The sequence below is a fragment of the Thrips palmi genome, unplaced genomic scaffold, assembly GCF_012932325.1.
Source record: "Thrips palmi isolate BJ-2018 unplaced genomic scaffold, TpBJ-2018v1 HiC_scaffold_15, whole genome shotgun sequence".
In the NCBI taxonomy this organism is placed as follows: Eukaryota; Metazoa; Arthropoda; class Insecta; order Thysanoptera; family Thripidae; genus Thrips; species Thrips palmi.
Window position 1 is genome coordinate 10,723,243 of NW_023144624.1, and position 24,238 is coordinate 10,747,480.

The 24,238-nt window shown below is 44.1% G+C and overlaps 5 protein-coding genes across 9 annotated transcripts; 2 read left to right on the forward strand and 3 right to left on the reverse strand.

Annotated features, from left to right (window-relative positions):
- Window positions 1-3: 3 nt before the first annotated feature.
- On the reverse strand, window positions 4-3,387 carry LOC117640995 (SUMO-activating enzyme subunit 2). Of its 2 annotated transcripts, XM_034378082.1 has the most exons (13): window positions 3,216-3,387; window positions 2,925-3,079; window positions 2,668-2,815; window positions 2,450-2,589; window positions 2,267-2,334; window positions 1,971-2,189; window positions 1,770-1,888; window positions 1,491-1,629; window positions 1,193-1,410; window positions 848-1,101; window positions 654-739; window positions 277-480; window positions 4-194 (listed from the first exon to the last, which is right to left on the reverse strand). In XM_034378082.1, exons 1-12 carry the CDS (start codon window positions 3,357-3,359, stop codon window positions 305-307), a joined length of 1,866 nt encoding a protein of 621 aa, XP_034233973.1. In that variant the 5' UTR covers window positions 3,360-3,387; the 3' UTR covers window positions 4-194; window positions 277-304. The 2 variants fall into 2 exon arrangements, with proteins under 2 accessions (XP_034233973.1, XP_034233972.1); XM_034378081.1 differs by having other exon boundaries at window positions 4-480.
- Window positions 3,388-4,079: 692 nt separating this feature from the next.
- Window positions 4,080-11,210, forward strand: LOC117640990. 2 transcript variants are annotated; one of them, XM_034378070.1, is made up of 4 exons: window positions 4,080-4,426; window positions 4,656-4,826; window positions 4,993-5,195; window positions 8,351-11,210. In XM_034378070.1, exons 1-4 carry the CDS (start codon window positions 4,286-4,288, stop codon window positions 10,980-10,982), a joined length of 3,147 nt encoding a protein of 1,048 aa, XP_034233961.1. In that variant the 5' UTR covers window positions 4,080-4,285; the 3' UTR covers window positions 10,983-11,210. The 2 variants fall into 2 exon arrangements, with proteins under 2 accessions (XP_034233961.1, XP_034233962.1); XM_034378071.1 differs by lacking the exon at window positions 8,351-11,210 and adding an exon at window positions 5,853-8,193 and having other exon boundaries at window positions 4,090-4,426.
- LOC117641215 (zinc finger protein 43-like) lies at window positions 10,988-13,162 on the forward strand. The gene is made up of 4 exons (XM_034378367.1): window positions 10,988-11,013; window positions 11,404-11,545; window positions 11,632-11,823; window positions 11,909-13,162. Exons 1-4 carry the CDS (start codon window positions 10,988-10,990, stop codon window positions 13,160-13,162), a joined length of 1,614 nt encoding a protein of 537 aa, XP_034234258.1.
- Window positions 13,163-13,742: 580 nt separating this feature from the next.
- Window positions 13,743-17,709, reverse strand: LOC117640993 (armadillo-like helical domain-containing protein 3). Of its 3 annotated transcripts, none has more exons than XM_034378077.1 (14): window positions 17,577-17,709; window positions 17,275-17,395; window positions 17,132-17,194; window positions 16,880-17,020; window positions 16,646-16,787; window positions 16,432-16,565; window positions 16,169-16,324; window positions 15,937-16,085; window positions 15,645-15,866; window positions 15,337-15,557; window positions 14,973-15,205; window positions 14,749-14,875; window positions 14,598-14,673; window positions 13,743-14,498 (listed from the first exon to the last, which is right to left on the reverse strand). In XM_034378077.1, exons 2-14 carry the CDS (start codon window positions 17,356-17,358, stop codon window positions 14,210-14,212), a joined length of 2,037 nt encoding a protein of 678 aa, XP_034233968.1. In that variant the 5' UTR covers window positions 17,359-17,395; window positions 17,577-17,709; the 3' UTR covers window positions 13,743-14,209. The 3 variants fall into 3 exon arrangements, with proteins under 3 accessions (XP_034233968.1, XP_034233969.1, XP_034233967.1); XM_034378078.1 differs by having other exon boundaries at window positions 17,521-17,631; XM_034378076.1 differs by lacking the exon at window positions 17,577-17,709 and having other exon boundaries at window positions 17,275-17,570.
- Window positions 17,710-18,080: 371 nt separating this feature from the next.
- LOC117640991 (aminopeptidase N-like) lies at window positions 18,081-23,923 on the reverse strand. Its single transcript, XM_034378073.1, has 15 exons — window positions 23,761-23,923; window positions 22,888-23,051; window positions 22,317-22,717; window positions 22,015-22,170; window positions 21,698-21,926; window positions 21,467-21,624; window positions 21,023-21,363; window positions 20,861-20,942; window positions 20,608-20,785; window positions 20,153-20,339; window positions 19,783-20,057; window positions 19,507-19,688; window positions 18,799-19,113; window positions 18,645-18,723; window positions 18,081-18,402 (listed from the first exon to the last, which is right to left on the reverse strand). Exons 2-15 carry the CDS (start codon window positions 23,041-23,043, stop codon window positions 18,190-18,192), a joined length of 2,952 nt encoding a protein of 983 aa, XP_034233964.1. The 5' UTR covers window positions 23,044-23,051; window positions 23,761-23,923; the 3' UTR covers window positions 18,081-18,189.
- Between the last annotated feature and the right edge of the window lie 315 nt (window positions 23,924-24,238).

A 24,238-nucleotide genomic window follows, 5' to 3' on the forward strand; every position in this document is an offset into this window, starting at 1 on the left:
AAATCTTCAGTACTAAGGTAATTTATTGAGGCTTTCTTAATAAAACAAAACAAGATTTCACTCTGATTACTAACCCTCAGGAGGGCATAAATAAGTGCAAGCAATATCATGATAGCAACATGCTGCCGTGTAGCTTTATTTTTAACAATAAGAATGAGTGAGGAAGGAAAACCAAAAGAATAAAAACGTCAGATCTGCAATTATATGAAAAAGAATGTAACAGAAAAAAATGCAGTCGCAAGAGAGCATTAAAAGTATTTGAAAAGTTGCACTCACATGGCAAAATTCAAATGCTGTAAAAGTCTCACAGGACAATGATATCATGATCAACTGCACCAGCAGCACGCAACTTCTTAGATGCTGGGCTTTCTTCTGATGGGTCTTGCTTTCGCTTACGATCACTAGTTGAAGGTGTTTCATTGATTTCATCTATCAACATAAGGTCATCCTCCTCTTCTGCAGCCTTATCACCTGATGCCCCTAGTGAGGAAAAAGGAAAAGATATAACAAAACGAAGACAAACATTGCTCAATAAGCACAACCATACATCTGAAAACTCTTGTCAGATTTCCACCCAATAATTTTCACCTTGCTAGTTACCCCCAAAATAAAGACAGAGACATGATATGATATAAATACAATACACAACTTACCATTGGTCTTTTCTCCCTCCTCCTTGGGCTGACATTTACTTTGATCACCAATAAGCTCTATGTCCGGTTTGTTATGCTCAGCTTCCCTGTGGTCAAAATATCACGTTATGTTAAGTAGCTGAAGTGGAAATAACAACAAAAAGGAACTTTAATGTTTTAGATGTGAAAAATAGTTTGATGTAAAAGAAGTTTACCTGTGATTCACAATAACTTTCAAGCTATAAGTCTGAACAAAGTCATCAACTGAAAGGACAGAGCCATCCAAAATTCCCATTTCTGCAAGAGTTTTGTGATGGATTCCATCCATTTCCCCCTCCTCACTGCTGATGATAACATCCCCTGTTGAGTCTTTAACAGCGTCTGGCTGCACCATATTCAGTAAAGACTTCAACACTCGCTCTTCCAATTCTTTCACTGTTAGTTTGTTAACATCTACACAAACTGAAATCTGCAATGTAAGAAATGCAATAAGAGACTTAAAGTCAAGAGAAAGTGTGCAGTGAGAACATTGAAAGTAACACAAAAGAAGCCCATCATACCTGAGGAGAATCACGACACACATAGCATTTTTCATTGGGAGGATTTAGACCCCGTTCTGGAACAATGAGCTGCCCTCTATGATTTGGTTTTAACCGGCAATAAACTGAATGACAGCTTTCTAGCTGATCTCGCAGCACATTGAACGAATTAAGTACAACCAGACCAGCAATGATTGCATTGGTTGTCGCAATGGCAGGGATGATGTTGCCAGCCATAGCTAAACATAGCAAACAAAGGAATAATACTTAATATGGGAAAAGGGTTTTATGTTGAATGGTGCTATCAAAGTATACTTACATTTGATATCAAACCTTGTCTTCTGGGCAATGCCAAAAATGTATGCTCTTATGTTGGCACAGGCAGCCACAAAGTCCATGGCATCTTTGTCATCTTTGTCCCAAACTAAGTGATCATCCTTGTTTTTCGATTGAAGATCCTGGCAAGAGATTTAAAAATAAATAAATATATGAAAAGATAGCTGATTGTAATAAACAACAACATTTGAGAAAAATATGACTGCAGTGTCCAAGTGATGGGCAAGGCACAAACATTTGAAACAAAGAAGTGGATTGTTACCTCAAATTTATTCTTTAGCTCCTTGAGACTGCGAGAAAAAATTTGGGCACACTCTACAATACTCCATGGACGTTGATCCTTGAGTCCTTCAGCAGGATTATCTTTGCTGCTACCTGCAACTATGGTGCAAAACACATAAGGTATAACACAAAAAAAAAAAAAATTAAGTGTGTCAGGAATGGACCAGATTTTTCACTTTACCAGCATCCGGAAGTTGGTCCATTTTCAGAGGAGTGGGCTTGCGACGTTTCTCCCACAGATTGTGCATACTAAGAAGGTAGTCAATATCATCATGAAAGAGTTTGTGGAAAAGCTTTGAGCTGTCATAACCACTCTGCTGGGCCCACTGCCTTGTAGTGACTCGCTCAATGTCACCCTTTTCATTAGCTTTGCCTTTAGCTGCGGACTCTCCAGCTGAACCTGATATTGATAAATAGTGTAGTAGTCAGTGAGGAAATCAACAACAAAAGTGTTTACACTAGAAAAATTGAACACACCAGCAGCTTCTGGATCTTCAGTGTCTGGAGAAACATCATTGTCGGCATCGTATTCTCCAAACAATTGACTGAAACAGGCCGTAGTAATGCAAACTTCAATATTTTACAGGAGTTGTTCAAAACCACGTGAGCTCATCCAGGCTACATGAATACCATGGAGGACAAATATTGGCACTAACTTACTTGAAGAGATGTTTACCCCAAACAATGCAATGAATAGGTTCAGAAGGAGTGTTGCGAATTGTACACCCTGGGAAAGTTTTCTGAGCGGCCTTTGGCTCACACTCGTAACACTTGGTCATCCCTTTCTTGATCAATTCCACCTTGAGACAAAATGTCAAATAAGACAAAATTCAATTTTGTAAATTAAAAAGTTTGATTAGTTGACACAATCAACCTACCTGTCCATCATATCCAGCTGTTCCACTTTCAATCAAAGGAATGTCGGCAGCAAGGCACATTCGATTCACATGATTACGAGCAGCTCTATTGTCTAAGGCATTCAATACCATCTTAAACTGCTTGAAGTAGTTTACACTATATTCAGGCCTGCAAGAAATGAAACGTTAACTAAATTCACAAAACAAATATTTTTTTAAAAATAAAAAAATCGAATGTTAAACTTCAGATTTTGAAGAATGAACGACGATGAACTCACTTCATGACACTGTCATGATGGGCCACAATGTTGACATCAGGGTTGAAGCTGAGAGCACTCTCGCGAGCGACTTGCGCTTTGGACTTGCCAACATGTTGCTTTTGAAAGAGAAATTGTCTGTTCAGATTGCTCACATCGATGGTGTCCAAATCAATCTGAAAACACAGGAACAAAGCGTTTATTAACAATAATAATAATCTCGCTGCTGTAGAAAAAGTCGACAGACAAACGTCATGAGTGAGGTTCTGAGGGGTAGCTTTCAACAGGTTCCTGTCATGAACTGAGACTTACGATTTCGATATCTTTGAAACCAGACAAGACGAGGTTCTTAAGAATTTCACATCCAATCCCGCCGGCGCCGACAACAAGGATCTTACAACTTTCAATAGCATGTTTGAGATCGTCAGTGAACACACCGGCAATGCTGGCCGCCATTTTCACAGCACTGGGCCCGCTCGCTCTGCTGCAGGCAGAGAGAGCATGTAACTTGGCAGGAGAGCTAGCTTTTCGGCTCGGGAACGAACGCTCGGTCTGGCGTTCTGACCATGGTCGGTAGGAGTTTGAAGAAACGAAAATACTCAGAATTAAAGGATATGTAATCAAACATATATATTGAGGCGCAATCAGTAAGACATTTTTGAGTAAATCGAGCACCTTTTATCACGGATTAGCCGGTTTTAAACCTGGAAATGACAAAAAAGGAAGCAGCGGCGAGGATCCGCGTCGGGCGCTATCTGCAGGGCCGCTTTGTGGGCTCATTTTCAGCCTTGTTAAGCTCCAGAAGGGCAAAAACTTGGGCTTGGATTAAAGCTAGAGGCTTGAACTATGACTCTGTGCATTTATTTTAAGACATTAGCGTAGGAAATATTTGCATTCTCCTTACAAAGTGGGCCGTCCACAGGCCGTTAGCAGGCGGTGACTTCGAATCACCGAAAGGTGATGTGATGACTTTGTAAGGAGAGTGCGAATATTTTCTACCCTGTTTTAAAATAAATCCACAGGGTAATAGTTCAAGCATCTAGCTTTAATCCAAGCCCAAGGTTTTGCCCCTCTAGATGCCCCTCTAGAGCTTAACAAGGCTGAAAATGTGCCCACAAAGCGGCCCTGCATTTAGAGCCCGCCTCGGGTCTCTACTCCCCGGGTCTCGGTTCGGCGCGGCGGTTCGGGCCTAGCCTAGCCTCTCGCAGGGCACCCTGTTCTCCAAGATGCACTCAGGGCGCTCAGCGTATGTTTGTTGCTAGATTCTAGTGCGATCTTTGAAATATGTGACTTATTTTCTTTTTAAAGTTTAGTCATCCTTTTGAGAAAATATTGAGAAAATGTGAATAACTTTATTTGTACTGGTGGGCAAATTATTCAAGATGCAGGAACTCGTTCAAGAGGGTCTGTCAAATCTATGCCGTCTCTGTGGCGAAGACGATAGAGAATGTTTTGATTTGTTCGATGACGAGCGCCAGGAAGAAGAGCTTCTCTTCAAAATCGAACAATCCGTCAGAATAGCAGTAAGTAATGTGGTCTTTATGTTCTTCCTCACTTCAAGCTGTCTGCTTTATATAATTTTAGATTACGATTGAATGTAAGGTTAAAATTATTTGCCTCTCAAAGCATCATGGTATATTTGTGTTTACTCAATTTTGAAAAAAAAAAAATTAACCACCTTTTATATGAAACCAGTTTGGCTTACAATTATTCATCTGATTCCTCTCTAATCTCAACTGCTTATCTTTTCAGATAACTCAAGGCGATGGTTTGCCAACTGGAATTTGCACTCTGTGTCACGATAAACTTACAGGGTACGCCACATTTTACCAACAATGTCATGATACGCAAGATAGACTACAAGAATTTCTCTCAATAGAATGTGCTATGCAAAAGTCAATTCAGGGTAATCAAGATGAGGAGGTATGTTTACGAAGTGTTGCATATTTTGCTGTCTTTACTTATTAGCATCCTCTCTGTGTTTCAAACCTTGAAATTTCTAAGTCGACTTGTGCTTTAGCCTCATATCTTCCTATAATGTGGCTCTTACACTGTTGATGTCTTACTTATTGTACACGATGTGTTTCAGGCTACTAATGATGATGATTATGATCATGACGATGAACACAATTATGAAGCCGAAACAGAGGAAGTTTACTACTATGAAGAAGAAGGACCAGATAATGGCGTGGAAGATATGGAAGTAGTTGAAGCAGTAGAAGCGGGAGCAGTGGAAGAAGCAGATGAAAGCTATATGATAACTGAAATTGATCAAGACAACACCGAAGAAAGGTAAGCTAGAAATTTATACATCTTAAGTCGGAAGTCGGTAGTTGAATTTTGAAGTCTGTGAGGAATTGGATTCTCTGACCAAATTTATACAATGAAAACTAAAACCTTGCTCAGTCATTGATTTTGTTGTTTTTCCAAAACTTGTTTTGCTATTATAAACTTTATTTCAGTTTGGGGGTTTTCTTGGAATGCACTGCAGGAATGTGTTAATGTTACTTCAGAGTAACATTTGTAACAATATTGGTTTTCTTATCTTATACATCTTTTATAGTAACACTAATGCACTAAGGTACTGTTCACATTATGAAGTGATGTGTTGTGTTAAGTGTGCAGCTTTCATAGATCATTCACTTTGTTTTGGAGAGGATCACCCAGAGATAGAGAATTTATCAGAACTGTTGTCTTTTGAGTCTTTTGAGGGTCAGCCATCATGTACTTATGAGTTTTGATTGTCATCATCTAGGGTTTTCTCCCAACACAAATAGATCAATCTATTTTCAAGAAAATAGTGTGACAGTTTCATTTCTAGTTGGAGAAGTGTTGCTGAAAATGATCTTTCATTCGTGGACCTTCGTCTTATCTTAGGACAACAATAATTAGGATAGAAAAGAAACTATATTATCACACATTTCCATGTAATACCTTTTTCCTTTGCAGTTCATTGGCTGCCAGTGAGCGAAAGAAAATACTTCCTTTGGGGGACCTGACATCTGAACAGAAGGAGGACTCAATGCAAACATGTGTAAAACACTTGAGTTTTGAAAATCAGTGCCTTGCCAAAGACAACTTGGCTCCAGCTCAGGTGCCATTTTGTTTACAAATAGACAAGGCAAAATTGGATTCCATAGAGAAGACCAATCAGAAGCAGATTGATACTAATGTTACATCTGCTGTGATCCTCAAACCTCCACCTCTTGTCAAAATTTCTCACATAGCTTCGAAGACTGGGCCTCCTCTTGTTTCAATTTTAAAAAGCATTTCTCAGCATGCCCCACCTTTAGTGCCTATTGTCAAATTATCCTCTCCAATGAAAGGTTTCTCTGAGACGTTCAAGTCTTTACCAACACCTTCTCTTGTTCCAATTAGTAGAACTGTCAATCAGCCTTTATTAAACTCAAAAGTGGACATATCCAAAGTTGCCATATCAGCACCCAGCTTAGTCCCAATTTGTTCCACTAGACCCCATACAGAAGAAGGCAAAACCATAACAAGATCAACCAGGCTTGAAAATGTATCAACTGCTAAGGAATCATGTGAAGAGCAACGGAATATTTTCAGTCCTCATCACCAAGTCAAGGTTCTGAAGAGTCAGGCAGTGACTTCGACTTCGAAACCCAAAGCCAAGGGAAGAGCATTTATTATGACTGAAGATAAGACTATGGCTATTGAAGTGGATATTAATACTGGAAAAACTAAGCCCACTCTAGGAGAGAATATTGCTTCAGATTTAAGTAGCCTTTCTAGACAATCAATATTTATCAAATTAAGCAATGGAGATATAGTTGAATTAGATAATGTTAAAAAGACACCCTCTGATAAAATACCTGTTCCTTCTGTAATGCCTGAAAGCAAAACTGTGGGTGCAAAGGTGGATGTCGCCAAGAAAGCAACTAATCTTACTCTGAGTAAAAAGAACAAGCCTTCAAATTTAAAGAGGAAACCTGTTCCATTTATCAAATTGAACAATGGAGATTTAGTTCCATTAGATGATGCTGAGAAGACACCTTTGGATCTCATACCTGTTCCTCCTGTAATTCTGATCTGTTACCCTGAATCTGACAAAGATTTACCCAAAGTTTCTGTTAAAGAAAGTATGACATTCTCAGAATCCAGTAGTCCACCAGTGAAATTATCAAGTGGCCTGTTTGTTAGTAACTATCCTCCTGGACTGCCCTCTCCTGTGACTGTGTCTTCCAATCCATCAACCGGTGGAACACCTGATAGTAGGAAAACAAATGTATTTGTACTGAAAAGCAGTCGGACTAGCCAACAGAGGAAGAAAAAGAAAATTCTTGCGGTGAGAGCACGCCCTAAAGAGTTCAATAAGTTAGCATGCCCAGAGGCAGCAAGCCATGTGGAGAATTTATCAACTGATCCTCCTCAGTATAGATGTAAAGTATGTGGTGTCATTCTTTCAAACAAAAAACGATGTGAATATCATGTCATTTCTAAACATTTTATTGAGAAATGTAATTTTGAATGTATTCAATGTGGTAAAAAGTTTGCCACAAACTTTTTACGAACTCAACATATGAAGGTTAAACACACTCGATCTCCAGATTACATTTGTAGCGTGTGTGGTGCAAAGTTCAGGTCTCTAGCTGTCATGAGAGGCCATGAAATGCGTCACACATCACAAGAACCTCCCTTTAAATGTGATGCTTGTGGCAAGGGCTTCTATACAAAAGCCAACTGTAATAAACATTTCTTAGATGTTCATATGGAAAAGACAGCTGTCTGTGATATCTGTGGAGAGTCATTTGCTGGTGTTGGCCGTTTAAATGAGCACCGTAATAATCACGTTGGGGGCTTTAAATGTGCTGAATGTGGGAAAACATACAATTCCAAGAGTAGGCTACGAGCTCACAGACAAGTTCATAACATGGGACGATTAATGCACTGTCACTGTGGAAAAAAGTTTGCAACATTTGCATTTCTTCACAATCATTCAAAGGTTTGTCAAGAACAAGGAAACAAAACGGGGGCTGCAGAAGTTTCTTTGAAAGCAATTAAAAAGAAAAGTTACAAATATCATGTAGATGAAGAGGACGAAGAGGATGAATCAGATGGCTCAGATGATTTGGACTGAATGAATTGAGTGAATAAATAAATGTCTCTTGAATGTATGTATGATTAAATCTAAGAAAAGAAAGTAAACCAGCAAAGACTGAGCCCTCTTGTTATTATGTAATCTGGGTTCATTTGCTCCACATTTGTTCTAATTGTTTTTCTAAAAAAAAAAGGTGCCTTAGATTAAATTATTATTTCCCAATGTCAATTGCATTATTTATTTTGCATTTTGAACTTGCTTGAAACTTCCTTACTCTTCCAACATTTCAGTTCAAATGCTGCTGATGCATTCATTTTCTTCAGTTTGTGCAGTTTGAAAACAATAATATCTTTATATATACATACATTAAATTGTCTCCTTTCAGGTCTGTTGCATCAAACTGCAATGACAAAGAAGAGAGGAGTGTGATAGCGAAGGACCCTGAACCATTGCATCCGTCACTTCCGCAGTTACATCTTTATGAGTCCGTAGACAATGAAGATCAAACCGCCCTCGAAAATTCGTTAGGCATTTCCATCTTTGGTGATTCTGAAAAGAACAGCCCAACATTCAGGAAAGAGATGGATGTTCTACTTTGTGGTGAAACTGATAGTCAACCAACAGTGTCCCAATTGTCATGTTGTTCAGAGCCCCAGCCTCTTACATCTCCAAATTTTAATTTACAAGGAGAAGAATTCTCGCTGGATCAAGGTGGCAGCATTCATATGAATGGGTTTCCCCTGCCAGAAGATCAGCAGTTACCCCTCCTTAAAAGTATTGCTGAGAAGGAAACCATTAAGGAATCAGCAGCACTTACATCCACTTCCATTGAAACTAGGCCTGGTTCTGATAATCTTGTGGTTGGTGACGTAGGGCCAGTTATCACTCAACTGCAAACTCCAGTTAAGGATGTTTCAGTAGATCCACAGTTTGAAAAATTAATGAACTCACAACTATTTTCTTCCCAGTTTGAGAACCCAGCCTCTAAAGAAGCGTATGTTTCTCTCACAGAAAATCCATCTGCTATTGAATCTTATGTTCCCCACCTTCAAAAACCCCTTTTAAGCCAATCTTGTACTCCCAGTATAAATGTTGGTAATCAAGGTATTGGATCTATATGTTGTGATCCTAGTATTCGATGCAATTCTGTACCTGAAGTGGAAAACAAGGATTTGAATGATTCAGCCACAATTTTGTCTGTAAATGCTAGCATTGTTGGGGCAGTTGGTGAAATCAAATTTCAACGTAACATGGGTGGAGTAAAAATAGTATTCCCTCCAACTACTGCTGAGAAAAATATCAGTTTTGATGACCTAATCAATCTCTTCTCTCACAATGAAGTTCGTCAAGCATTTTGTGCAGAAAGTAAGGAGGAAGATATAATTCAACAATTGGTGCAACAGGGGTTGGGCAGTGAAGGGGTAACTCCCAGTGGAAGAGCCTCCTCTTTGTCCCAAACCAGTTCCCTTGATTTACCAAATAGTCTCTTGAGTCCAATGTCATCTGTTTGTGATTCATGGAGCTGGGAAATATCACAGTTACTCAATGGGGATGAAAATAGCAATGATGGTGGTGGCAACAGAAGTGAATTAAATACCCCAGTTGTAAATTTGCCCACACGGCGGGTGGACCCTTGTAATTTTGAAACACCAATGCAATTTGTGTCCCTTCCAAGTACTGTACCTGTGGTTAAAAATTCATCTGGTCATGTCTCTGATAGCTTTGATAGCACAAGGAATATTTCAACTAGTGAACAAATGAACGTGAAATTCACTGGAAACTTTGAATCTCCTATCTGTAGTATTCCTATCAGTAGCTCACTGTCTTTACCAGGATCAGGACACTTTGGTATTGCATCTGAAAGTGATCAAATGAATGGAGGTGGCAGGTTTTCCATTCCTACCCACTTGAATGAAGTGAAATTGTCGTCATCGGAGTGTGTCAATATGAACATGCCCCAACGTGTTTTCACTCCACTCCAAGTTCAAATTCCTGAGGAACTTGATTCAGCCGTGAGAATGTCAAGGACTTTAAATTCATGTAATACTTACTTTGAAGAGTTAAGTCTAGGAATATCTCCAGTACTTGATCTAGACCCTAATGTTGCAACTGTACGTGTGTCATGCCCACCTACTGAAAACTCTCAGCACTCTCTGTTCAAAAGAGAACTTGGTATTATTACCCCCATTCAAACCGTTGAGCATGCACAGAGGTCAGACAAAGCTTCTGCCTTGGTTAATAGCTCTGATTCAGGCTCTAAAGATGTTGACTGTGACATAAAAGAAGTATCTGTTGATATTATAATTGATGATGGGAAAACAAACTGGCTGAAGCTTCTTCCTGACCCCACAGATGAGTTCATCAAGAAAGTTTCACACAAGTGTTTTAAATGCCATATCTGTTCCAAAAGCTTCAGATTTAAGTTTCAGGTACAGAGGCACATAAAAACCAACCATTCTACTGAAAAACCTTACATCTGTGCTGTATGTGGAGCAACCTTTAGTATTAAGTATTACCTCACAAGGCACATGAAAGTTCACGATTCAAACAACAAATTTAAATGTAAAGACTGCAATCGTGAATTTACGAGACGATATCAATTGTTAGAACATGAGCAGTCTCATAAGGGGCTCCCTCGTCTTAAATGTGATCTTTGTGAAAAAATGTTTAGTAGTAAAAGTGCATTTAATGTTCATAGATCCATATGTCCATTAAGTATGCAGTCTTATATCTGTGATATTTGTGGTAAAACCTACGCCGGGCTTACTGCTCTTAACCACCATCGCATGCGGCATGAGCCTTTTAAAAAATTCAAATGTACTATGTGTGAATCTTCATTCCATACTCACTGGCAACTTGTTAAGCATACAAAGAGACATGCATCTCAGGGTCTGTATCTTTGTAGATACTGCTCTTTAGCATTTAATACTACAACCAATTTGAAAAAGCATACTGCAAAGTGTCCAGCACTAACTGTGAATAAAGTTGCTAAAGATCTCTCTACCAAAACTGATTGAATGAAATGAACTTTGCTGCATACTTTGACCAGTGTTACAAACTAATGAACTTTCTTTTAAGACATTGCTTTCTTTATCTGCATATTTTGACCAGTGTTACAAACTAATGAACTTTCTTTTAAGACATTGCTGTATTTGTTATCTCATTGCTGGTTGTACCAAAAAAGAAATTCAAGTGACTGTTACCATTTTTGTTACAAAATAAAACTGACTTTCTTTGAGAATCAACCCTTCTCTTTGTCTCGCCTCATTTGTATTCAACAAAAAGAAAGGAACGAATATTTCAGTGCAGGCTCTATCAAAAATTGCAAAACATAGATTACAAATATTTGCCTGAGCAAGTGATTTAGCTTTTTTTATTCCTGGTCAGTTTTCTATATTGAGTGTTAAGAAATTTTTAACTTTCAACTTTATTTTGTAGGAGTCTTGAAGCTGAGAGAATGATGTCTAGTCCAATCTCAATAGTAGTAGAGGATCTTCAGGAAATGACTTCAACTCAAAATACGGAGGAAGAAATAAATGAGGAAACTGCCTCCATCACATCCTCTAAAACAAACACTAAGGTATGTTGATGCCACTTAAGTTGTATTCAATACAGTGCCTCTTTCAAAATGATTAATGTTTTGTGTGTGTTACTCTCTTATCATAGCTTGTGTACCTTATTAAGAATGCAGGAGACATGCCAGTTGAATCAGTTCTTTCTGCTGTACTTGGTGGAAGTGGTTCACAGTCTTCACCAAAGACGCACCCATCAACACTGCCAATGACTGGTTATAAAATGAGGAAAGTCAGAGCCAAAAAGCGAAAGCATTCGCCGGTTGATAGTGGTGCAAGTCAAAAGGTGGGGTCTAACAAAATCTTCTAAAGTTTGTTCAGTACATATTTGATTGGCACCGTTGTAAGTGTATCGTCTTTTCATTTTGCAGGTGGTGATCAAAGGAAGTGATGGTAAAGAGAATATGATATTCCTAGACTTGGATATGCCTGTTAAAGTGGAACTCCAAGTAGACAGTGAGGATGTTGATGATCCTACATGGGCCCCAACTAATTCGGATCGGGCTGGGAGTCGCTCCTCTACATGGTCAAAACTGAAAAGGGCTCGTAGTGCCGTAAGGAATAGCATGAGGACGTTACGTCTTCCTAAACCCCATAAAAAGAGGGATACTCGCAAAGAGGGACACAAGGGATCTGCCTCTCAAAGGCACATTATTCAGAAAGATGATCCAAATTATGCTGTTATGATGGAGAAATTTGCCAAACCAGTCTCTGTGTCAACAATGAAACGTCATGGCCTGTACAGACCTAAGACCAATGGCTACAAAATTGATGCTCCTTACAAGAAGGATGTAGCACCTTACATTGAAAAAATATCAGATACTGAGTACAAGTGTAAAATTTGTCTTACGGCAAAATTTAGATGGAATTACAAAGCAGAAATTCATATTCTTGAACATTTGGATTGGAGACCTTTTGAATGTGAGGTTTGTGGAAGAGCTTTTACACAAAATCAGTACTTAACAAAGCATAAGCGATTGCACTTTCCTGACGATACGAATTTTATGTGTGAAGTCTGTGGAAAAGGATTTCAACGGCGTTATTATTTAACTTACCATATGGATGAACACTTTGAGAAAACCTACACATGCGAAGAATGTGGTAGGAAGTTCACTCGTCGACAGAAACATGATGAACATGTTCGATATCATCACAAATGTCACTACTCAGTGTGTGATATTTGTGGTCAAACTTTGAGGACCACAGCTTTGTCCAGGCACAGAAAACAACATGGAGAGAAAAGTGAAAGAAAGAAGAAAGAAAATTCATCTGTTTCCAATTGGCTTTCTTGCAATGTCTGTGGCCGTGCTTTCCGCTCAGTGCGGGAACGAGATGACCATGAAGCAGAACACAGTAACTCATTGCTTCCATTCCACTGTGAAGAGTGCGCTGTATATTTTAAGACAAAACGGACCCTCACTAATCACATCATGCATGCACATAGCCAAATAACTGAAGAGGAGTGTGAGGTGGATGCTGCTGCTGCTGGTGGTGAAGAATGTGAAGTAGCTATAAATGAAGAAGAATGTGAAGTTACTACTGGTGAAGAAGAATGTGAAGTGGCTACTCATGTCCTTGATGAACTGTCCTCAACTATTATTGTTAGTATTCCTGAAGAACTGTAATATCTTTGCATGACCAGAAACTTTGTAAGAGATATTTAATGTTTATTACAAATACAATTTTATGTGTTTATGAAGTACTATTTTTCTTAGCTCAACTTTGATAATCTAATGAATTTCTCTGTAAAATTATTATGGAAGATGTAAATTTCAAGTAATAAATAGTTTCTATTTAATTTTTATGTCAAGAGTTTTATTTTGAACACATGTTGAGGCCTCCTTAATGGGCAAAGTTTGGTAGTTGTTTGGGCCCAAAAAAAAAAAGAAAGAGTTGTTGTACTTGAAGGATGTTCCCTGGAAATGGCTAATATTTTATGACACCAGACAGGTAAATAGGAACAAATAGTTTGAACAGAGGCATTCATAGCTATTTATTGACAATAAAATAAAATTTAAAATGAAACATGCACATACATTTTTCTGATTCACTTAATACTAATTAAATTATATGAATACAGTCTTGTTCCTAATTACAGGCATAAGATTTGAAATGTTCCAAAATAAACAAAGGCAGTTAAGCCCAACAATGCATGACTGGGGAACATCAATTCAGAACAATGAAGTCCATTGCAGCCAGTTTGCATTTTTTTTTTTTTTTGGAGAGGGACCAGGCAGACTATGCCGCATATATAGCAAGAAAGAAGTACAGAACAGTAGATACATAAGAGAAGCAAAATATTAACTATCATTAGCAAAACAAATTAATCAAAGCTTGAAGTTAAGGCAGAAATAGGCAACAGGTCGACATCCTAGCTAATCTTTCCAGTGATGTAATAAAAGAATAAAAGCCATCTTCAGGTGACAGATATGTCTGATAATATATCTTGAAGAACACAATAGCTTAGGTCGAAACATTTTCACATATCTTTTATAACACAAAGACCAGCAATTCAAAATGAAAATAATCAATCAGCCTTTTAAAATCAGTTCATCTAAAATACAAATATCATCCTAAACAAAAATAATTTCAAAAACAAACAAAATCATGTATAGTTTATTCTAAAATTAGTCTAAACAAAAATAGATTGACCTAGGGAACTGTGGAACATTTCACGAAATTGATGAAAATTCGTGAAGAATGCTCTGAAGATCCATGGATGCAAAATCAATACTTTGTCTTGTATCATTGACTACACTTCGAACCATTGCTGTGAAAAATTGAGCATGTCTTGGTTTCTCTGTGTATCTCTCATATGTGTCCAGGCTATCTTGGAGTTTCAACGTAAGGCTATCATAGTTCTTTCGAACTACTTCCAATATTTGATCTTCAGAAGGAGTTGACAAACTCTGATTGGTTAGCCATGCCTCAATTTTGGGTGAAAAATGATTAATTATAGCTCTGCAAACAAAAAATAAGTAAAATAGTAAGTACTGAATAGAAAGTACTGAAGAGCATAGAAAAATGTTCTACTGTATGATCTATTGTGATCAATGTTACCTGACATTGCTCAGGCTACTTGTTAGCTTCAAAGCATGTTCCTTTAAATCATTGTCAGAACTGGAGTACCTTAAAGCTAAAAATCCTTCGGTTAGTAACAACACAAGCAATACTGTATCTACTTCAGTACAATTTACACTGTAAAACCTACCCATTGAATATAAATCTTCAAACACATGCTGCATTCTGATCAGTTCATAATACAGTTCATCATAGCTTCCAGGAGAAGGCAGGAAAGTATCACCATATGTGATGAATAGATTAAAAATATTAACAACCTGAGAGCGAATCCATGTACAGTAAAAGTAGAAAACACAATGCTTATTAACCTAGCCACAATTTTAAAAAGTAACAATCACGACAATGATTGCTTACCTGAACAGCAAGGTGGAAAATATTCATCTTTCTGGCTAGATGGTTTTCATTGTTTACCAAAAATTTCAGGAGGCTTATAAGAGCTGACCATACCTCCTTCCACTGATAAGCAAGACGAACACGACACCTCTTTTGGTAACAGATAAGACGATGTACCACACCAATACAGAGGAGATACAATTCCATGGGCAATTTCTTCATCATATGAGACATTATGAACTCAACAAGCAAATCTGCAGCAAGATAGAAGAACTTGTTTAACTCGTGCAGTGATTAAGGACTATTTGGCAAGAAAAGAACTCCAAAAGATTCAATTTATTAAAATCATCCCTATTGATCCACAAATAAAAATGTTACAACTCACCCAGTAATGTTGCTGAAAGTGGTTGAGAAGGTGAGGTTCTGTCAAGTGCTACTTTACGATGTCTCATAGGTAAACGATGCAAAAGCACCTTGAACGTAAGGTTCACATCATGCATTAGTGAATTTGCATACTGGTCTTCAGATATGCATGTTAAAATAAGGAAACACAATTTGACACTGTTCATGCTGGATTCACATTTAGTATCTTGCATAACTATGGAACTGTCAACAAAGGCAAAACATTTATAAAATAGTGTACACAAAATAAACTATTGAAGCTTGCCAAATCAACCCTCATTCACACCATACCAATATTGAAAGAATGTTACTAGAAGATTAGATGGTTCTGCCATAACATCAAAGGCAGGCATTGGAACAGCTGCATCAGATGGAGGGGGTGTTTGAGCTGGGAGCGTGTTGCTTGGTGATGGTGGAAGACTACCATCTGTCTGAGTGTGGGCTAAAGTTGTGATAAAATTGCGGTTCAAATGCACTCCTTCATAAAGTGCCACTAAAACTGCATTATTCGCTCTGAAATAGCACACATGAAATGAATATACATCTCAAACACATACATGAACAATTAAACGTGCTTCATTACCGTATCTGTTGTGTTCTGACACCACCTTCCTCAGACACAAACATGCTTCCCACCATGTTGGTGAGGGACGACAACCATCCAGCAGACTGGTTTTCTTGGTGCTGGGCAGCATATTGGTGGCAAAATTCTGATAATGAAGCAGTAATAACCTTGAAAATGAAAAAAAAAAAAGGGAAAATGATACCGTAGGTAATAAAGTGAACAACTCTGAAAACAAACACAAAATAACAACCTGCCCATATCCATTTAGGGCTAGCTCATCATCCAAAATAGACAGCTTGACTATGTAAGGGTTCGCAGCTTCATATTTGCGGTAATTGACTAAGAGTGTCAAAAGGAGAACAGCATCATGCCCATGAGCTGCTCGAGATTGAGGATTGCATAGAAGCTGCAAATCAAAAACATTGTTTTTTGTAATAAATGAAAATTTTTCAAATGTTTATCAGGAAAAAAAAAATCCAGAGAATAGCAGCAGACCAAACACAGACATCTTACCTGGATAAGACTTTCAAATACACTGTTGATCATAACATATTCAAGCAATGTGTTCTGACTAACATTTTCTGTTCCAGTAATCAGAACAAGTAACAGCTTCAGACAAAGAGTTTTAAGACTTGCTGGGAATTCGCCTGAACAAGAAATCAAATTAGATGGAGGCCAAATTTTTAAAGCCAAGTAGTATATGTTTAAGAGTTTAAATTGCAAATACCACTTAAAAAGTTGTTAAGATGGTCCATTAAGGCTTGCATGCGCAATTCAGCTTGATCAAAGCCCATTAAAGTGTTTATTATGTCAAATCCAGAGACACCACTAGTTTTCTTATATATGGCATCAATGATTGCACATAAAGTCTAGGGAAAAGAAAGATATGCCTAACTGAGGAGCTAAGCTCATCATATTATGATCAAATTCAAAGAAAAGTAGGTTGCTTTGCACCACGTACCTGTAAAGCATATACAACTCTGATGTGATGACCATGGCTTAACGTTTGTACACACTGATAAAAGAGAGTGTGAATATTGTCTTTCAACAGAAGTAATTGATCCAGGTTCAATTTCTGGATTTCAGCTTCCAATTGTGATACCTGAAACACGAATTTCATCCTTCAAAACAAAACAATAGTAATGACAGCAAGGACAGGAAATTTTAAAAACTATTAGATTACAACCACGAACTGGATCGAACATTCTTGTACCTTTGGTTTCAGAAGGAATAATTCGTCCCAAAAATTAACATTGGTTTTTGCAGGATCTTCTCCCTAAGAAGAGGTAATTTTCAAAATAACAAACACAGTTTGAGCAAAAAGGATTATTTCTCTATTAGTGACTTGAGGCTTACCTTGAAGAAGCACTCATACATTTGAACAACTTTTTCTTTGAGCTGCCATTTAGAGCCAGAGCCACTTCTCTTTCTTGTAGTCATTTTGACAGCTATGCAGAAGATTGATACAGAAGACAAACTGAAAAATTGAGCCATAACAAATGCCATGAAATTACAAAAAGAAGGATTAGATCGAATTCATTTGGAAGTTTAACTTCAATTATGATGCAAAGTTATTAAACACATTAAACCACATATATTAACTTAAACGCAAGTCCTTTGGATCATGAAGGGATGACCTAGTTGTCGTCGTAACTTACACCACATCAGAATTTCTTCTGCATTCCTGTTGTTGTCACACACGAAACCTAACCTTTGAGGATATTCGTACGCAACGTGCGCATAGTGTGCTTGGGCGAGGACGAGAAGGTCGTCTATTCGCAGTCGAGACTGCCTACACGGGGAAGGCCGGCATCCGGCGGGGGAATTGAAAGTTTGGTCAGCCTGGTAGCCCGGTGCGCAACCGCCCAAGTTACCGGTTAGATTCATTTTATTTCAAAAGAGAAAAAAAAGATTTAATTTGAAGTCAAGGTACTTTAAAGGCTGCGACGCGGGATGGCTCCTCTCAGCTCAAACACGAAACACTCAAGAAGAAGTCAAAGAAGTCAAAATGACGTCAATCTAACCGTCAAAATGACGTCAATGTGACCGTCAGAACGACTTATTTTGGTCGAAATTTTGACTGAATGCAGTCATATTGTCACCGACGTCACGGTGAGCGTTTCGTGTTCCTGGGGTGGCGCTGCTAGTCACATGCGACTAAGATTTAGGCATACTTATTTTATTTCACACATTTGTATCAAAATCAACACAGTCAATCTACACAGTTAAAATTAAAACACATTTTTTTTCTTTAGAAAGGGAATGGTCGAATCAGCTTCTCAGCAGGAGGAAGGCCAGGGCGAGGGCGAGGATGAGCGGGGCAGGGTGCAGCGCAGAGAGCGCCCCGCTCAGCACCCAGCCCGACACGGCCTGGAGGTGCTGCCGCCTCCACGCCAGGTTGGCCCGCGCCGTCTCCAGGGCCTGCTCCGCCGCCGCCTGGGCCACTCCCAGGGCGCTGCTCTTCGACGACAAGAAGTCCTCCAGCTGCAACGAGAGGGAAAAGTTATTCGACTGCGGCCTTGTCGTGATCGGCGTCCTTTCTCGCCATAGAGTAGTTGAGTTGATCTAAGGCCGGAAAAGAAAATCATGGCCACCGCCACCGGAGGCTTCTGATAAGGCGTAGCAGGCAACGGAGCCCCCGGCGGCCGCGTCCTTGAAGCATTGTTTTTCCTTTCCTCTTCTTGCCCAACGTAAAACGAACTACTCCCTTTTGGCATTGCACTGACCTTCTTCAGTCTCGTCTCGTCGACGATCCTGCTGGCCAGACCGTTGACCACGTTCTGCATGGAGCTCCAGCCGCCATACCTAGGCAGAATGAGCAGATGTCTTTGTAAAACTCGCTGGGTGGCCAGGGTTCCCATCAACAGGCGCAACACTCACGCTGTGTTCATCTTGTCGAAGTTGGCGATGAAGTAGTCGAAGGCGGGGTCCAGGTTGGCGTCTCCGCCCGAGAGGACGGAGCTGAAGACTGTGGACGCGTCCTGAGCGCGCACCATGTTGGCGTCCAAGGAGTACCCAAGGTACTTGTCGATAGTGTTGGCGTCGTTGGAGCAGCCCAAGGCCCCCAGGATGAGACTGCGCTCGCCGACGGTGGTCGTCGTGCTCAGGTACCGGTTCCACAGCGTGTCCCAGTCGGCAGTGGTGCCGTAGCGCACGCCCATGCAGTACACGGTGCTGCGCTGGCTGGCCGGGATCCTGCAGGGCGGCATCAGGCAGTCAACGACCCGGTCACCGACTCGGTCACCAAGTTGGTCACCAACTCGGTCACCGAGACCGAGGGACACAGTCGGCACGGCGCAAGCGCGGATCCGGAACTTTTGTAAGCAGGGGATAAAAGTATCACTGTTTGCCACTTACAGGGACAAAGCAGTGCTTTTGGCCTACCTTCTAGGCGGCCTACCGAGTACCCAAGAAGGGTAATTTACCCCCACTTCCCCTCCCCTGGCTCCGCGCCTGACACGGCAGCCCGGGCCCGGGATGGGAGGGCACGACTTCGTCGCTCCCATCACGCGTTTGATTCGATTTCAGTCAAAGAAAGTAAGCCCAAGCACCATGAGTCATGGCCGCCTAAACGGCAGTACTCCTTACGCGGTGCCGCCGAGGACGGACGTGAAGGCCGTCTTGGCGCTGTCCACGCAGTCCTTGAGGCCCAGGCGGCACGCCTGGCCCAGCACGGTCGGCCGGAACGTCAGCTTGAGGTGGTTGTCGGAGGCGTCCTCGGCGAAGCCCACGCTCTTGTAGGCGGCGTCCATCAGCCCGAGGACGTAGTTCTGCGCAAAGGAGTCGAGTCAAGTCCACCAGAGCAGAGAGCCACCTTGCAGAGAGCACGCCGTCGCCGTCCACGCTGCACCCCCCGGCACTCACGTTGAAGGCGGTCTGCCCCGCGTCCCCGGCCAGCATCTTGTTCAAGAAATCCAGGTGGCCGAGAGCCGCCGTCCAGGGGATGGGGTCCGTCTCGGTTCTCAGGTAGCGCGTCATGTTCAAGGCCACGGGGTACTTGAGCAGGCCGGCGCGCGCCAGGCTGAGGGCGTCGTCCAGCATCTGCGCGCGGTTCAGGATCGGGACTTGGTTGTTCTCCGTCTGCAGCAGGGCTGCCAGCCTGGCCCAGTTCGCGTCGTCGTAGTTGACCCGGTAGAATCCTGCAGGAAGGGAATGACTCGTTAGATGGGCAGCCAGGGCATCGGCCAAGGCTTGGCCTCCCGCGAGGAGGCGAGGCAGCCGCTACTCCACGCACCTGTCTGCTTGATGTTCGCCACGACCCAGCCGGTGACCTGGTCGGCGAGGGTCGTGTTGGCGACGCGCGGGTCCAGCCACACGGTCTTGGGGGCGTTGAAGTCGCCGCTCTGCACGGTGTACGTCAGGGGCACCCACCAGCGCGTGTTGGTCGACACGCACTCCCCTTGCGAGGACAGGAACCGCTCCTGGGAGATGAGGAGAGGAGGGGGTCATGCACAGTGTTCAGAAACTTGTGCAACGAACGTTGGATTGGTCCGTTGCAGAAGTCTGAGAGTGTGTCGCGCTGCTGGAAGGGTTGCCTACCCAGCCCGCGCGATCAGCTTGACTTGGCTTGAAAGGCTTGACCAAAACTGATCCTATGCCGGTTCGGGCCCGGTAACTGCCATGTTTGCACTGCACAACATGTCAGACAGTCCGTGCAGAGCCGAGCCAGGGAGGAGGAGGGAGACACACCTGCGAGACCGTCGTCTTGCCGTTCTCCGTCCGCAGCGTGACGACGGGGTAGCCCGCCTCCTGCGTCCAGGCCTCCAAGGCCACGGCCATGGTGAGTCCCCGCGGAAGGCCGCTGTCGCTGCCGAGGCTCCTATCGAAGGCGCTGAACAGGTCGTAGGGGATGGCCGCGTCGTTTCTCCTGTCGGTCCCGTCAAACGGCGTCAGAATGGAAACTTTGAAATAGGGGCGCGGGCGGCGCTGGAGCAGGACTCACTTCTTGCTGAGGTAATCGTTGAGCGCCGCCTTGAACTTGGTGTCCCCCATGACGTTCCTGGTCATGTGCAGCACCGACGCACCTGCGAGACAAGCCAAGCGGAGTTACGGCCGAGCCGAACTTGGCGGTGCAGGGTTGCAGAGCCCGAGGTCATCTACCCACCCTTGTCGTAGGAGATGCGGTCGAAGATGCTCTGGATGGCGTCGGGCGTGTAGACGGTGGCCGACATCGGGTGCGAGCTCTTGAGGGCGTCGAAGGCCAGGGCGCCCTGCAGCGAGCGCACCGTGAACGTGTCCATGAGGCGCCACTGGGGCTCCACCAGGTCCATGGACACGTACTGCATGTAGCGCGCGAAGCCCTCGTTGAGCCACACGAAGCCCCACCAGTCGGGGGACACCAGGTCGCCGAACCACATGTGCGTCTGCTCGTGCGCGATCACCAGGGCGATGCTCTCGCGCGACGCCTCCGTCGTCTCGCCGTCCGTGAAGAGGATCCCCGTCTCGCTGAACCGAACGAATGCGGAATGAGTCAGCGTGCCGACAACGGAATCTGGGAGGAAACACTCGCCTCCGCGCGGCAATGCCATGGCAGTGCCGCGGCACCCACCGGAACGTGATGAGGCCCCAGTTCTCCATGGCGCCGGCGGCGAAGTCCGGGATGCCGATGAGGTCCAGCTTGCCCAACTGCATGCTGTCGTACCGAATGCCGGTGAACTTCTCCAGCTCGGCGAGGGACTTTGGGCCCACCGTGGCGGCGAACGCTGCCTGAGAACAACAACAATGCCGTGAACTCCCGCTCCAGGTCGGACTTGGCGGCAAGGGACGCCATGCCACGCACCTGGTTCTGCTGGCCGGGCCGCACCCAGATCGTGTACGGAATGGTCGGCCTGGCCGTGACGGCGCCGGGCGTCGCTTGCGTCGTGGCGCCTGAAGGCGCCGCCGTCGTGGTGGCGGTCGTGGGGCTGACCCCGGCAACCCCGACAAAGTTGGAGACCACGAAGGCCACCAAGTAGGAGCTCATCAGGGGCGTAACCTGGAACGTCGTCTTGGTCCTCGCCGTGTTTCCGCTGCAATCGACGGAAAGGGCTTGGGTCATCATTGGGGGACGTGGACTGAGATTTGGCCGCGGAAGGCGTTTTGCCGGTGGATACTCACGCTATGTCCGCCCTGGTGCCGGCGGTGTTGGACAGGGCCGTGAGGCTGGTGGCGTGCGTGATGCTGACCTGGAAGGTGGCCTTGTAGTGGGGCTCGTCCCAGCAAGGGAATGCACTGCGGGCGTACGCCGGCTCGAACTGCGTGGCCGCCATGCGTCTGCAACCGCCAAGTCAGTCAAGTAGGCGCCTTGCGCCCATTCAGTGGGTCATAAGGTAATGCCTTTGGAAGGGCATTAAAATTTTGCCCCTGCGAAGGGCACAAACCGAATCTCGCCGTCCCAAGGGCGGGCACAATGTACTCACATGTCCTGCTGTGCGTTCTTGTAGCTGCTCCTGTAGAACCCGTACATGTCGGACCTCAGCTTGCCGGTGTACACGACTTTCAACTCGTACGTCTCCGCCGGGGACATGGGGATGTCGCTGCCGGTGATGGCCTCGTTCCACCTCAGCGTCACCATCTGCAGGCCCTTGTCCTGCTCGATGACGGCCTGGTCCTGCGTCGGGAAGGTGATTCCTCCCCCTTTGCCAGTCTGCTTGAGCGAAGCACTAGTGATGGTGATGACGTCCAGGTCCACGTTGAACGTGAGGAAGGCGACCTCCTTGACGGGCTGCAGCGTGACGGTGACGGTGCCGGAGAACGTGCCGGTGTCCCCGGCCTCCAGGTCCACGTCCAGGTCCACGACGTACGACTTGGGGAACACCGTCTGCGTGCAAGCAGGGAAAGAGGGGGCTAGTCCAGAGCTTCTCACACTCATGGTGTCCAGTGTCCCGTCCCTATCACAAAGGGGTGTGACAGAGCGACGAAACAATCCTTCAGTCGCTGGGCGTCCACGGTGGGCACCGCGCGATGGGGACAGGACCGACGGGTACGTACCAGGGGGAGGCGGTTCTGGGGGCCGCCCTGGCTCTTCGGCGGGGACGTGACCGCGTCGTCGAGGCGCACTGCGGGCACTACGGGCGTGGGGCTGCCGGCCACTAGAGCGGTCCAGGCGCACAAGGCCACCAGTGACCACGGCGCGAGGACGGACATGGCTGATCCTGCAGCAGCACAAGAAGAATCCAAAACTGAAATACAAGCCCACAAAACAGCAAAAAAAGGAAAACTTTCCAAATGTAATAGAGAGAAAGAATGCGCTTTCCCAGACCACAGGTTGTCTACCCGGCCACAAGATAAGGCTCTTCTCTCGAGTCGAGTGCAAACAAACTGTTACGAGAGACCGCGAACGAGAGGCAAAGTGGCGGGAGCTGTAACCATGACCTGCCCTCGACGGGTTTCCGCGAGTCCTGTGAGTGCTCTAGGCGCTCTAGGCGCCCAAAAGGAGCCTTACCTCGCCCAAACCCCCAAACAAGAGTTTGTCGGCCACAGACAGCACACAACCCTTTCTCAGCAGGACAGCAAAACCAACCAGCTACAGTGTCTGGCAAGAACGAACTTTTCGGGGGGTTGGACCACCACTCTTATTTCACGCGTACACAAGATTACGGGATTGCAGGAAATTTACCAGGGATTACGCGTGAAATTTTGGAAAATTGGTTTGAAAACGTTGAAAAATGACTCAAAAACGTTGAAAATGACAGAATTTTGAGAGGGATTACGTGATTACAGCATAATGGATTACCGGAAATTACCAGCCAATTTGTCTACAGGTTTACGAGGGTGGTGGCCCCCTCGCCGTCAACGGCGCTACAACCGTGCCAAAGTGAGTCCGAGCGCGAGACTCTTCTTGCAGAGTGTCGGAGAGCAAACCTTGCGTTGCGGACGGGCGGTAGATGGAGCGCGCTGAGGGCGAGAGGGACAGAGCGCGCGACAGGCGCTCCTCGGGGACCGACGGGGACGGTGGCGGCGCGCGCGGCGGCCGGCGTGCAAGTGATCTGGAATCGGCGCGGCTGGGCCCCGCAGCTCCGCAGCTCCAGGCCCACCAGGTATCTTATCGCCAGTCGACGCCTCGCCGTGCGGCACGGCCGTATCGCCGGTAAGGCGCGGTGGAAGTTGAGTAATTAGAACGAGTTTGGCGTTATCGCCGCGTCGCGAGCCGCGGCCGTTTATAGGATGGATCAGCCATCAGCCCGCGACGCTCATCGCCCGATAAATGCCTCTGGGCCGAAAGGCGACGCGTCGCGACGCGATGACTCGCACTGCACCGACGCCGTCGGTCGCCTCCCCGCCGCCCGCAAGACACGCGGACGGCCGAGGCTGTTTCGCCACTGTTTCGCCACTGTTTCGG